Source organism: Sciurus vulgaris (genome assembly GCF_902686455.1).
Source record: "Sciurus vulgaris genome assembly, chromosome: 5".
NCBI classification, from domain to species: Eukaryota; Metazoa; Chordata; class Mammalia; order Rodentia; family Sciuridae; genus Sciurus; species Sciurus vulgaris.
The window spans coordinates 167,370,666-167,386,154 of record NC_136465.1 but is presented as its reverse complement, the minus strand read 5'-3'; the positions used below and the strand labels follow the sequence as shown (position 1 = coordinate 167,386,154).

Below are 15,489 nucleotides of genomic sequence, written 5' to 3'. Positions count from 1 at the left end.
GTTCTGAGTTCCAGGTTAGAACTGAGTTCAGGGCTGCCGGTTGGGCAGGTTGGACACTGTACCATGACCCCCACTTCATAATTTGTGTAGATTTGTACATTTATTACAATGCTCTACCAGTAGGTGGCAGTGGAGAGTCTCAAGGAAGGGATGCTCTGTGGACAGGGAAAGCGTGTATTGTGCATTTACACAGTCAACAGACATTTGGTGCATGTGCCTGCACCCCAGCACGTTGTGCCTGATACTGGACATACAGTGAGCACGAGTCAGTTTCTGTTTCCCAGAAGCTCAAAGACTAGATGTTTGGAGACAGGAGATGGCAAGTGATGTGTAATTACCAGGCAGAATGATAAGTGTCATAATGGCTGTGGGCACAATGTGCCATAGAAGCTGAATAGGTCACAGCCCAGCCAGTTGGAGCAGGAGAGAGATTCTGCCAAGGAAAACAGCAGTGCATGCGGCACCCATGGGGATCTGGACCACGAGAAAGAGGCACCCAGGCAAAGAAGACGTAAGTGTCCTAAACTCATGCAAAGGCTCAGAGGCATGAGTGGCAGAGGCATTCAGGGAATTGCAAGAAGCCGAGTATGTCTGTGAAGCAGACCCCAGTCAGCTGATGGATGGGAGTGGGCCCTCTTATTGGCAGGGTCCAGATCAGGAAGGATCCTGGGCCAAATCCTGAAAATCCCAAAGTAGGAAACCACTTGGAGGATATGAGACTTTGGGGACTTCTCCATCTGGAACCTGTGGGGAGCAATCTCTGCCCATCACCTCCCAGGGCAGACGTGAGGCTTAAATAGGAGAAGGATGTGAAGGAGCTTGCAGCAGTATACAATGCCACCTATTTATGTCATCTTCCATTGCTCTTTGCACCTATGGGGCACGTCGAAGTGAAGGGAATCACAAATCTGTCCTGTGGCTTCCTTGAGGGTAAGGTTGTGTGTTGAAGCTTGGCATGGTGGTGCACACTTGTAATCCCAGTGGCTCAGAAGGCTGAGGCAGGAGAATTGCAAGTTCAAAGCCAGCCTCAGAAACTTAGTGAGGCCCTAAGCAACTCAAAATAAAAAATAAAAAGGGCTGGGAGTATGTCTTAGTGGTAGAGCATCCCTGAGTTCAACCACTAGTACCAAAACAAAATAAAGATTGTGTTTTGTTTACTTGTGGGTCCTGTCTGCATGGATCTGGACCCATCTGCACAGAGTAAGTTTTCAATAGTTTTTAGTGTTGAGGATTCTCCTTTGGGGCCTGGGTTTACCATATGCCAGGGACTATTCTAAGTGCTTTATATGTCTTATGTCATTAAATCCTCACAGGTACCCTGAAAGGCAGCTACTATTATTATTCCGGTATCTCAGAAGTAGCAACTGAGACACATGGCCAATTCCTTGTCCATCCCCTAAGAGGCTGTCAGCAGACAACTGTTTGTAGATTGGGAGATGAAACTTGGCCACATGGTCTGGACCATTCACAGACCTGTATGAGAACCTGGTACAGGGCAGAGATTCGGGAAGGAGAAATATGGAAGGATCATAGGTAAGGACTGAGTACTGTAGTTGGGGAATCCCCATGCCGCCATATTCTAGGTGGAGTCTTTGAAGTCATTGTGAAGTTGTACTTGTCTAGGAAGGACATGTTTGATTTAAATGTTTGCTAGCTTTATTTTTCAATTTAAAATACCAGGCATATGACACCTAGGTCCCCGTTTGTTGTTTTTTTTTTTCTTCAGATCCCACAAACACTAAGCTGGGCCTGTCCTGGTGTCTGGAATTGGCTGACACTACCACTGAGGATTTGTGATAAAACTCACAAACCATGTGAAAAGTTTCCCTTTGTATGGGGCTGGCTGCACACACATTTTATTGAAGAGCATCGCTAGGCAATAAAAACCAAAATCTCGCTTTCAAGTCACACTAATAGTTCCTGTCCCAGGAAGTTCCAGCCTCAGTGACATCTCAACCTTTCAGTATTGTACGAAAAAGTGGCACTAATCGTAGAGCTGTCAATCAGTGATTTCTGCAGTTGGGAAGACATGGACTCTGCTGGCATTGACTGAGAGCTGAGAGAGGGGCTGGGGGTTTGCAGAAAGGATTCTTTCACAAATGGAAGGTTGAAAAGATAGCTGGCAGTGTCCATGTTCCAGGGAAAAGAATAGAAGAAGAAACTAAGGAGAAGGCTCTTGAATGTAATGCTTACAAATGATTGATTAGAACTCAATCACGTGGTCACACCTCACTGGTGGGAAAATCGGGGTATATAGTTTTATGTGCTAATCTGTAAACTCTTGTTGTGGAAAAAGGGGAGAATGTGCATTGGAAAGGAAAGAGCTGTCCCTGTCCCTATCCCAGGTTTATGGAAGTGCTTAACACAGTGTCTAGTGTCCAGTGAGTGACTGAGAACCAAGAGTTTCATTCTAAGAATATTTAAGAAGAGCAAATGGAAGCTTTTGTTACTTTTACATTGTAATGTGGCAGGATAGCTAAGCCTATAAGCACTCTGTTTTAGTTAGTTTTTTTGTCACTGTGACCAAAATATCCAACTAGAATAACTTAGAGATGGAAAAGTTTATTTTGGGTTCATGGTCTCAGAGGTCTCAGTCCATAAATGGCCAATACCATTGCTCTGGGTCCAAGGTGAGGCAGCACATCATAATGGAAGGGCCCAGAGGGAGGAAGCTACTCAGCTTAGGGGAAGATCAGGAAGCAGTGTGTGTGTGTGTGTGTAGGGGGAAGGGGCCACAGGGGAGATGTACCCTTCCAGGGCACAACCCTAGTGACCCAACTCTTCCAGTCATGTCCCACTTGCCTACAGTTACCACCAAGTCATTCAAACTGGGACAGACTGATGAGGACACAGCTCTCGCAATCCAATAACCATACCTCTGAATAATTCCTGCATTAACACCTCATATCAGACTATAACTTTCCACCCTGGCTTCTAAAAGCACATGTCCATCTTACAATGCAAAATGTATTGAGTCCATCTCCAAGAGTCCCACAGTCTTCATACTATTAGCATGACTCAAAAGTTCAATTCTAAAGTCTTCTGTGAGACTCACTCTTGGTTGTGAGCCCATGTAAAAATCAAAAGCTAGTTACATATATTACATACAGTTACATATATTAAATACAGGGTAAACATTCCCAGTCTATTCTATACACCCATAGGGGAATAGAAAGAAGGGTTTGGGTCAAAGAGAGACCAAAGACTGACTGGGAGAACATTAGTTTCTATAGTTCTACATTCAGCATGTGGAACACATGATGGTGAGATGTGATCTCCAAAGTGCTTTGAAACCCTGCCCCATGGCCTTACTGCTTGCAGCCTTGTGGCCTCCCTCTTAGCTTGGCTATCTCTGCAGCCAGGTATCTCTGCACATTATAGGTATCTGAATTCCTGGAGTTTCCATTCCAGCTTTGGCTTCACCATCACAATTTCATGCACTGCCCTCTTGGGGGCAGCCCTCAGGGATGAAGACACTGCTACACTTTGGCTGACCTTCAAGGCCTTCCTTTGAAATCTTGGTGGAAGCCTCCAAGACCCCTTAATTGGAACATCCCTCATTCCTGAAGAACCACTACCAGGTAGATGACACCATGGTCTTCTGCCAACTCATGCAGCATCTGGGTCTCCTGGAATCATAGGTGCAGTGACCTTTGAATGCTTCCATAACTCAGCACGGTGAAACAACTTCCCAAGCCTCCTTCTGCTAACAGGGTGCCCCCTGATCTTTTCTCAATGAAAATTTTCAGTCTACATCCTTGAACCTACAGTGGGTCCTGCCATTTCCTGAGATGTCCTCAACCCATCTTTCCTAGCGTCACTGTGTAAAGTATTTAGCATCTCTTTAGGGATCATAATCTCTTTGAAAAGCACACCTTCCTTGGCTCCCACTTTACATGCACTATTCTACTCAAACTGCAATTTTTTTTTAATTCTTTAACTATGCCTTCTGCTACAGATTCTCATAGTGAACCCAGTTAAAAGCTGCCAGCAATATCCATGCTACTGACTGAATGCTGAGCTGCCTTGAAATTTCCTCTGCCAGATTCATTAGTTTATCATTTTATCATTCAACCTCCAATAAAGTCTTAAGACATGGGGGAAAATGTAGACAAGTTCTTTGCCAGAATATAACATGAGTGACCTCTAGACCAATTCACAGTAGAGTCTTCATGTTTTTCTGAAATCTCATGGGCACAGTCTTCATTCTTACGGCCATTATGATCTTCTGAGTTCCCACCAGAATTACCCACTAAATTCCATTTACAATTCTAAAGGTGTTTCCAGCCTGCACATTTAAACTCTTAAAATTTTCTTCTCTAAACCAGTTCCAAAATTTTCTGAAACACATTGTCACAGCAGTGATCTCACTTCTTGGTATCGATTTGTTTTGGTTAGCTTTTGCATCACTGTGACTGAAATACCCAATAAGAACAACTTACAGGAGGAAAAGTTTATTTAGGGCTCACGGTTTCAGGTGTTTCAGTTTATAGATGGCTGACTCCATTGCTCTGGTCCCAAGGAGGAAAGCTACTCAGCTCATAGTGGGGTCAAGAAGCAGAGAACATGAAGGGAGAAGATGCCACAGGAAAGATGCACCCTTCCAGGGCATGCCCCCAGTGATCCATTTGCCCTAGACATGCCCAACCTGCCTATAGTTACCACCAAGTCATTCAAACTAGGTTACAACTCACAATCCAATCACTGTACCTCTGAATAATTCCTGCATTGACAGGAGTGTTTGGGGGTACACCTCATATACAAACCATAACACACCCAAACTTTAGCTTCTGTTTTTCAGGATCAAACAAAATTATAAATATAGAATTAGAAGACCTGGATTCCAGTACCTTCAACAAAGTATTAAGTCTCTCTGGGTTTTAGTTTCCTCATTTATAGAATAGAAATAAAAATGCCTACATTTGGAGACAGTAGTAAGCTTTAAATGGAAAAAAGGTTAAACCTCTTTGAACTCATTTATTTATTCAACAGATATTTATTGAGTTCCTACTGGGGGTTAAGTACTCTGGTGGGTTCTGGGAATAGAATGATGAATAGGACAGGTATTTCCTGACCTTGAGGAGCCGTGTTATCATGTAGGCATTAAACACAGATACTCATTCTAATTAGTTATAGTTGTAATAGACCATATGCAAGAGAAATAGAGTATGAAAAGATGGATTATGGGTCAGGACTAGGGTGCTTGTGGGAATAAATGGGCAAGCAGATTTAAGAAATAAGTAGAATATAAAGTCAATGGAAACAGGGAGGGAGAAAGTAGTCACAAGAATATTTTCCACATTTCTGCTTTGAGCAATGGGTAGGTAGTAAGACTATTTATGGATAAAAGGGGCAACAGAGGAATGTAGAAGAGAGTCAAAGGAAGGGTGAGTGGGCAGATGAATGGATGAATGAACAGAATGACCAATGAACAGAGGGACCAATGATAACCGCTGCACCAGACACATGGACAGTTACAGGAACTGGTGAAGGGGTAGATCAATACTTCATCCTCGATGAAGTGCATAGGGTACAATGTAAAGTGATACTACATCATTTATTTGTTCCATTTTTGTATTGGTGCATTATAGTCGTGAACAATGGCGGGATGTATTGCTACATATTCACACATGCACACAGTATAACAACAGAATTGGGTCAGTATCATTCTCCAGTATTTCCCCGTTCCCTTCCCTCCTCTCTCCCCCTGGTTCCTTTCTTCTACTCTACTTGTTTCCCTTCAATTTTCATAAAATGCCCCCTGCAGCATTTCTTTTCCCTTTCTTTTTCATCTCTAACTTCCACATATGAGAGAAAACATATAACCCTTGACTTTCTGAGTTTGGCTCATTTCACTTAATGTAATGTTCTCAAGTTCCGTTCATTGTCCTGCAAAGGTGTACTAGTCAGCGTTCTCTAGAGGAATAGAATCAACAGGAAGTATGATAATAAAAAGGGGATTTATTAGATTGGGTTACATGACCCAAAAGCTGGATAGTCCACAATGGCTATGTGCAGGCTGGAGAGCTGGAGGAGCCAGCAGCTGTGCAGTCCAGGAGGCAGAAGCCCCAGAACAAGAAGGATCAACAGTGTTACCCTAGTCCAAGACTAGGGAGGGTCTCCACTTCAGTTGGCTACTCCACATGCCAATCATTCCTTGACACGCCCTGACTGACACACCCAGAAACCCCTTAATCATCGACATCTCTTAATCCAGTCAAGTGGACAGTTCAAATTAACCATTGCAAAGCGACAATATTTCATTCTTCATTATGACTGAATGAAACTCCATTGTCTATATACACCACATTTTCTTTATCCATTCATTCACTGATGGACACCTAGGCTGGTTCCATAGTTAGGCTATTGTGAGTTATGCTGCTGTGAACATGGGTATGCATGTATCACCATAGTATGAAGACTTTCATTCTTCAGGGTAAATACTGAGAAGTGGTATAGCTGGGTCACATGGTGGTCCCATGCCTAGTCTTTTGAGGAGCCTCCATACTGATTTCCATAGTGACTGTGCTAATTTACAATCCCACCAACAATGTAAAAGTGTTCCTTTTATTCTGCATCCTCTGCAGCATTTATTATTGCTTATACTCTTGATGGCTGTCATTCTGACTGGAGTGAGATGAAATCTCAGAGTTGTTTTGATTTGCATTTACCTAATAAGGATGTTGAACATTTTTTTCATGTTTGTCAGCCATTTGTATTTCTTCTTTTTAGTTAATTTGTCCATTTGCTAATTGGGTTATTTGGGTTTTTTGATGGTAACTTTTTTTGAATTCTTTATATATTCTAGATATAAATCTTATGTCAGAAGAGTAGCTAACAAAGACTTTTTCAACATTTCAAGGTCCTCTCTGTGTGCTTTTAGTTAATTTGTTTGCTGTGCAAAAGCTTGTTAACTTGATACCATCTCATTTATTAACTTTTGGCATAATTTCTTGAACTTCAGGGGTTCTATTGAGAAAGTCGTAGCCTGTGTCTATATGTTGGAGTGTTGACACTGCACTTTCTTCTAGGAGTTACATAGTTTCTGGTATAATTCCTAGGTCTTTGATTCCTTTTGAGTTGACTTTTATGCAGGGTGAGAAATAGGGCCTATTCTTATTTTTCTACATATAGATAAATAATTTTCAGCACATTTTCAAGGATCAAATAACTGTATCTGTGTGAGTTTGTCTCTGTCTTCTGTTGTACCATTGGTCTATGTGTCTGTTTTTATATCAATACCATGCCGTTTTTGTTACTGTATCTCTGTAGTATTTTTGAGCTCTGTGGTATAATTTGAGGTATTGGGATGCCTCCAGCGTTGCTTTTTTGGCTTAGAATTTTTTGACTATACTGGGTCTTTTATTCTTCCAAATGAATTTTAGGACTTTTTTCCTACTTCCTTGAAGAATGTCATTTATATTTTGACAGGGGTTGCTTTAAATCCATATATTGCTTTTGGCAGAATGGCCATTTTAACTGTGAATTCTGCCTATCCATGAATATGGGAGGTCTTTCCATCTTTTATGTTTTTTTCAATTTTTTTCTTCAGTGTTCTATAGTTTTCAATGTAGAGGTCTTTTGACTACTGGGCTCCATTTATTCACAAGTATTTTTTTTTAAGGCTGTTGTGATTAGAATTATTTTCTTGATTTATTTTCTCTACTGGTATATAAGAAAGCTACAGATTTTTGTATATTAATTTTGCTGAATTTGTTTATTCACTCTGGCAGTCTTTTGATGAAGCTTTATGTATCTTTTAAGTATTAGACCAGGTCATCTGAAAACAGGAATAATTTAACTTCTTCCTTTCCTATTTTTATCCCTTTTATTTCCTTCTCTTACCTAAATGCTTTGGTAAGAATTTCCAGTACTATATTGAATAAGAGTGGTAAGAGTGGATTTCGTCTTGTTCCAGATTTCAAAGGAGATCATTTTAAGTTTTCCACATTCACTATGATGTTGGCTTTGCATTGTCAGACCTAAGTTTTATAAGGTTGAGGTAGGTTCCTCCTGACCCTAGTTTCTTCAGTGTTTTTTTTTTTTTTAGTAGAATTTACTGCTTATATTTAATAACCACTTGATCTGAGATCCATGAAAAACAAGCAATTTGGTTCCAGTGTTATAACTGAGAAACTTTCTTTTCATTTTCTATTTTTTTTCCCAATGATAGGTTCAAGTTGACTTTTATTTATTTATTTATTTTTATACTGTAAACAAATGGGATACATGTTGTTTCTCTATTTGTACATGGAGTCAAGGCGTACCATTTGTGTAATCATAAATTTACATAGGGTAATGTTGTTTGATTCATTGTTATTTTTTCTCCTTCCCCCCCACCCCTCCCACCCCTCTTTTCCCTCTATATAGTCCTTCCTTCCTCCATTCTTACCACCCTCCTTAACCCTAACCCTAAACCTAACCCTAACCCTAACCGCTCCCACCCCCCATTATGTATCATCATCCGCTTATCAGCGAGATCATTCATCCTTTAGTTTTTTGAGATTGGCTTATCTCACTTAGCATGATATTCTCCAATTTCATCCATTTGCCTGCAAATGCCATAATTTTATTATTCTTTATGGCAGAGTAATATTCCATTGTATATATATGCCACAGTTTCTTTATCCATTCATCAATTGAAGGACATCTAGGTTTTTTTTTTTTTTTTTTTAATCATGAATGGGTGCTGAATTTTGCCAAAGGCTTTTTGTGATTCTATTCAAATGACTAAGTGATTTTGTCCTTAACTCTGTTTAGGTGATGAATTACGTTTATTGGTTTGCCTATGTTAAACCATTCTTGCATCCCTGAGATAAATCCAACTTGGTTATGATGGACAATCTTCTTACTATGTTTTTAAATATGATTTGCTAAGTTTGCCAGGGATATTGGTCTGTAGTTTTGTTTCCTTGATGTGTCCTTATCTGGTTTGGGTATGAGGGTGTTACTAGTTTCATAGAATGAATTTGGAAGTGTTTCATCCCTTTCTATTTTATGGAATAATTTGAGGAGAATTGGCATTACTTTTTAAAAATTTCATCTGGTTCTTGACTTTTCTTTGTTGGAAGGCTTTTTATTACTGTATCTATCACATTGCTTGTTATTGGTCTCTTTAAGTTTTTTTATGTCCCTTTGATTCACTTTTGGCAGGTCATATGTGTCTAGAAATGTAGTCATTTCTTTTAAATTTTCCAATTTGGGGAGTGTACATTTTCAAAATAGTCCCTAATTATTCTCTAGATTTCTGTGTTATCTGTGATGATTTCTCCTTTTTAATCTCTATTTTTATTAATTTGGATGTTCTCTCTTTTTCCTTTGGTTAGTTGCTAACAATTTGTCAATGCTGTTTATGTTTTCAAAGAACCAACTCTGTTTTGTTGACCATCTGTAGTTTTTTATTCTCAATTTCATTGTTTTCAGCTCTGATCTTAATTATTCCCTTTCTTCTACTGGTTTTTATAATTTTCTTTTTCAAGGGCTTGGAGATACATTATTAGTTTGTATACTTGGAATCTTTCTGATTTTCTTATGTAGGCACTCATAGCTATAAACTGTCATCTTAGAACCACCTTTATAGTGTTCGAGAAGTTCTGTATCTTGTATCACTATTTTAATTTGTATCATAATTTCTAAGAATTTTAAAATTTTTCTTCTGATTTTGTCTGTTCATCATTCAAAAATGTATTATTCCATCTTCATGTGTAGTTTCTGTAGATTTTTTTGTTTAGATTTCTAATTTCTTTTCATTATGATCTGATACAATGCAAAAATTATATCAATTTTTTATGTTTTCTATGGGTTTCTTTGTGACTTAAAATATCGTCTATTTTAGAGAAGTTTCCATGAGCTACTGAGAAGAATGTGACATGTGTTCAAGCTGTTGTTGGATTAAATAGTTTATGAGATGTCTGTTAAGTCCAGATTTGTAATATTTTTCAGGTCCACAGAGTTTTACTGAATTTATGTCTGGATGACCTATCTCTTAGTAAGAGGTGTGTTGAAATCATCTAATATTGTATTACTGGGGTCTATCTGAGTCATAATTTGTTTGTTTTATGTAATTAGATGCACCAACATTTGGGCTATAAATATTTGCTATCATTATATTTTCTTTTTGGATAGTCCCTTTGCTAGTATAAAATGGCCTTCTTTGTCTCTTCTGATTAATTTTGCCTTGAAGTCTGCCTTGTTGGATATGAGTGTAGCTATCCCTGCTTGTTTTTGGCCTCCTTTTGTCTGCTATATCAATTTCTATCCTTTTCCTTTTAGCCTGTGACTATCTTTGCCTGTAAAGTGAGCAACCTGCAAATAATATATAGTTTCATTTTATTTTCCAATTCATTCTGCCAGTCCATGTCTTTTAATTGGAAAGTTGAGACCATTTAAATTTAATGTTATTGAAGAGAGGTATTCATTAATTCCCACCATTTTGCTTTATTTCGAATGTTTAATTTGGTCCTGTTTCTCATTTCCTTAGCTACTGTTCATATGAGATATGTTCCTTTGTGAGCTCTGGGATTTGTTTTTAATTTCTTTTGTATGGAATATTTCTTTAACTCTTTTCTGTAGTGCCAACTTAATAGTCATAAATTCTTTTAGTTTTTACTTATCTTGGAAGGTTTTTATTTCTTCTTAAATTCTGAAAGAAAGATTTGCTGGATATAGCAATCTTAGTTGACAGTTATTTTCTTTCAGGACATGGAGCACATCATTCCAAGCACTCCTGGCTTATAGGGTTTGTGCTGAGAAATCCAAAGTAATTCTTTTTGGCTTGCTTCTAAATGTGACATGACATTTTTCTCTTGGGGCTCTTAAAATTCTATCCTTTTTCCATATGTCAAGCATTTTAATTATAATGTGTTATGAAGAGATTCTTGTTTGATTTTGTCTATCTGTGGTTTTGAATACATTCTGCATCTGGATAGCCATCTCATTCTCATGATTTGGAATTTTTTCTCTTATTATTTCCCTGAAGAAGCTACCCATTCCACTATCCTGTATCTCACAACCTCCTTCAATTCTAAAGATTCTTGATTTGGTTCCTTAAAGTTGTTCCAGAGTTCTGGTAAATTCTGCTCATTGTTACTTGTTTTCTTTCCTTTAATAATATACAAATGTTTAATGTTGGCTACTTTGTCTTTCATCTCTGAAAACCTGTCTTCAGCATGGTCTGCTCTATTACAGAGACTTTCAACAAATGTTTTTATTTGATTTATTATGTCTTTCATTTCCAAGACTTCTCTTTTTTCTTTTCAATATCTCTGTCTCCTTATTGAATTTTTTATTCATATCCAGTACTGACTGACTAAATTCATGTAGTTGTTTTTCTGTGTTCTCCTGAATTTTATTGATCATTTTTATAAATATCTTTTGAATTCTTTTTCTGATATTTCATCTGCTTCAATATCTTTGGAGTCAGTTCTGGTGAATTATGAACTTTAGGAGGCATTGTGTCGCCTTGTTTTTTCATATTTCTTTGATTTCTGTGTTGGGTCTTATGCATCCGTTGGGAAGGATTTCTCTTCCACTCTTATGTGTGGACCTTTTTAGGGCATGACCTCCACTTGCCAAAGTGTCCAAGAGTTAGCTAGATTAAGACCTCCTTTTAGGTGTTGCATCCATAGCCTTTGTGTTAATTGTCTCTGTTTTGCTATAAGAGTGAATGTCTGTAAGTAGAACCTGAGGGCCCACCCCTAATTATTCCTGCGTGGGGCCATATTATTAGCTTGGATTTTGGTCTCTTCTAAATAAATACCTGGTGCCTAGTATGACATCTACAACACTAGTCACCACAAAAACAGGAATTGTTGGGTCAGCAATTGCTAAGAGCAAAAATAATAAATAACCATGAACTAGCATTAAAGTAAACAGGTGTCAACTGTATCACTCACGGGACTAATAATTGCAGTAACATTAATGGTGGGGGCAGGAGCTATCGTTCTAAAAGATGGTAGAAATACATACAGTTCATTAATAGAAAATAAAACTTGATGAGAAGGTTTAGAATGCTTCCAAATGTGAACAGAGAGAATGCAGGAGCGATGTTGCCCATCGTGATTACAGAGGAGGAGGAGAAAAATCAGAAAACAAAGTAAAGGGGGAGAGAGAACAAGAAGAATTTGGGTGTTACTGGGAGAGAAGAGAAACATACACAAAACAAAACACAAATAAACAAACCCAAACCCTAACCTTCAAAAGACATTGCAAGAGGAAAAAAAGCATAAAAAATGCTAAAAAGTGAAGAAACATGTAAGTATATGTATACATATAGCCATGAACCAGTCAACACATCAGAACACCAACAGAAAAGAAGAAAGAAAAGGGAAAGGAAAAGATTCTTAATGAAAAACAAAAGAATTGTCTTAAGGGAGGTGGTTGAAACGGTCAATAAGAATGAAGGATCCCTGCTCTGCCCGCCTTGTCCTTCTCTCTATTTCTTCTTGGACTATTTAGAGAATGTGGGAGCTGGGGATTGTTAACCTCTCCTTTTTTTTTTTTTTTTCCAGTTGTTGCTCACTGAGCTGCCAGCTCAAGTGGCCTACAACAAACCAAGTGACATAACTCTCCTCTTCCCTCCTTATCAGTCTGAGCAGGAGGAAGTGGGAAGTACCCTTGATTGGAGTTTGTGCACACAGACCAGACTCATGTGCTCCCAGGGAGGGGCTGTTGCATGATCCGTGAGGGAGTTCCAGTGGCTGGGGCTTAGGTCTGAGAGGCCTTCGGAGCTTTGCTGGGCAGTACCTGCTCTAGAGAGCTGAGATCCAGGCACCCCTAGGGCCAGGCAGTGCTGATCTCTGCTGGGAGTGGATCTCAGGAGCCTCCCAAGAGTCCTACTCCCAGGGCAGGGAGTCCATTCTCCACACTCCGCTGCCCATGAAGACAGCCTTCCCAGGATTGCCCCGAGTGTATTCACACCTGCCTCATCAGCTTCCTGACCCTCCTCCTCTGGTCACATGAGCCACCAGAATCAAAGGGAAAGTTGTGCTCCCTTCCCTTGTTCTGACACGAGACCCCTGGCTACAGTCCTCTCTGTGCCTGTTTCCTCCCCTTCTGCTCAGTCCACCCCAGCAGTAGCTGCAGGGTGGCCTCCCTGAGGTGGCTCCCAGCTCCGCTCTGCACCTGCCAGTTGAGAACTACAGAGCATTTCCCAAACTCGGGTTCACCGACAGCCCTGGGATCGACCCGGTTCAGGCTGCCCTTCTAGCCTATGTGCTTTTCCATACAGATCTGCCCGTGGTGTTTCACCCTCTCTCCCTCCCCCAGCCCTCTCCCTCTTTCTCTGTGATCCTTCCCCGCAGCGTTGAACAGCACTGTGGCTGCTACCTCTGCCACAGCTGGACTGGCTCCAACGGACTCTTTCTTGTTCTTTATTCAAAGCCCTCGATTCTCTGAGTCTCTAAGACACTCTGACTGTCCAGCGTTGAATCTCTGTGAATTCTCTCTTTCACTTACCTCCCCAAGAAGTAGTACCCCACTACCTGCATCCCAAGCCAGAGCAACCAGAAACGCAGACTTCTTCTAATCTACAATCTTGAATCCTGTGTCTTTAAATATCACCTTATTTAGTTTTTAAAATTAACCTTAGAAATATATAGCACACCTATTAATAGCTTTCCCTTCTTTTTGGAGTTTTATTTTTTAAAATATGTATGACAATAGCATGTATTTTGATATTTTAAACATATATGGAGTATAACTTATTCTAATCAGGATCCCACTCCTGTGTTTGTACATGATGTGGAGTTACACTGTTGGTGTTTTCATATATGAACATAGGAAACTGATGTCTAATTCATTCTACTGTCTTATCTATTACCATCCCCCCTTCCCTTTATTTCCCTTTGTCTAATCTGAACTTCTATTCTTCCCTCTCCACTTATTGTATGTTAGCATTCACATATCAGAGAGAATATCTGGCCTTTGATTTTTGGGATTGGCTTATTTCACTTAGCATGATAGTTTCCAGATCCATCCATTTTTTTGGCAAAAGTCAGAAAGTCATTCTTCTTCATGGCTGAATAATATTCTGTGTACATATGCCATGATTTCTTTATCCATTCATCTGTTGAAGGGCACCTAGGTTGGTTCTATAGCTTAGTTATTATGAAAAAAAAATAAAAATAAATCAATCAATGAATAGCTTTCTTTTGCAGAGGATAAAACTGAGACACAGGGAGGTCAAGTGGTTTGGCAGAACCAGAACTCCAATCTCCTGTCTTCCAACCACTCTCTTTCCATCCACCACACACTGCCTCTAAATAATGATTCCGTCATCAATCAAGGGGGAACATGAGGGGGAAAGCAGCAGGCACTTCTTGGGTAAGGCCTTGGGTAGAAAAGAGTAAAGCTGTCTGCATCCTGACTCAGTAGGTTTCTTCCTTTCCTTGCAGGTCGAAGTATTTCCATGGAAAGAAGGTGAATGGAGAGATTGAGATCCGAGTGGAACAGGTAGGTGGGAGCTGAGTCTTTAGCACGACCACCCTGCCTGCCCTTTTCTAAGCTGGGGGCATTCTCAGAAGCAAACTTGATCCCATCTGTTAGAGCCAAATGAACTATGATTGCCAGAAAAATCCTGGTTTATACCTGGGAGTCTCCTTAAATTCCGGAATTATTTTTGGTCCAGTAATTTCCAAATTTTTTGTTTTAGCAGCAGAACTTTTCTTCAAAGGGGACTAAATTGTCCAGAACCTTGAGAAAGAACAGAATGGAGAATACTGGCTCTCGTTATTACCGGTTAAAATATCCAGGCCCCGTGTTCTATGTGGAAAGAAACACAGACATGCTCCAGACTGGGTGTGGTCCCCTGAGTCCAGAGCAGGGCCTCCTCCGTCCCTCAGGGACAGCCTGCTTGCCACCCGCAGCGTGCGCCTGAGGAGAGCACGCTGGAGCCAGCACTCTGGAGACGGACACCCGGTTTGAATCCCCTGCCACCCCTCACCAACTGTGTGGCCTTGATCCGGCAGATCTTAAACTCTCTCCATCCCGTCCCCTGTACTCTTGGCGAGATACCGGCACCAACCTGTGTTCACAGGGTTGCTGGGAGGGCCCAAGGAGCTAGTGCCCAGAGAGGGCCTAGGACAGTGCCCAGCACACACTGGCACTTCTGAATGTTCCCCTTCCTCCTCCCCCCTCCTCCTTGTTCTTCTCCCTCCTCCTCTTCATCGTCATCAAAGGCAAATGATAAGTCAGAGAGACGAGGTACCTGGTATGAAATTAATTGGGAGAAGAACAATTTTTAAACACCCAGGCGGGGGTCATGACTTTTTCTTTCCCTGTCCTTTTTGAGCTTTGTGTGGCAAAGGAAGAGAAAAGCCCTCTGAGCATAAATTGAATTGGCTTCATAGCAAAGCACCTCCAGTTTGAATTTCGATTTGATCCTGTGGCTTTCAAGTTGGTCCAATGTCTACTGGTTTCCCTTCATGGCAAAAAAGCAGGTTATTTTTGTTCATTTTGCAAATATTTGTCAAATGTCTACTGTGCTAGCTA

General features: G+C 40.2%; 1 protein-coding gene across 5 annotated transcripts in view; it reads left to right on the top strand.

Annotated features, from left to right (window-relative positions):
- SYN3 (synapsin III) overlaps positions 1-15,489 on the top strand; it is a 422,306-nt gene that overhangs the window by 50,399 nt on the left and 356,418 nt on the right. For all 5 annotated transcript variants that reach the window (XM_079141614.1, XM_079141613.1, XM_079141612.1 and 2 more), the window contains one exon: positions 14,394-14,451. In XM_079141614.1, the coding sequence (XP_078997740.1) occupies positions 14,394-14,451 (58 nt within the window). The remainder of the gene's footprint in view (positions 1-14,393; positions 14,452-15,489) is intronic.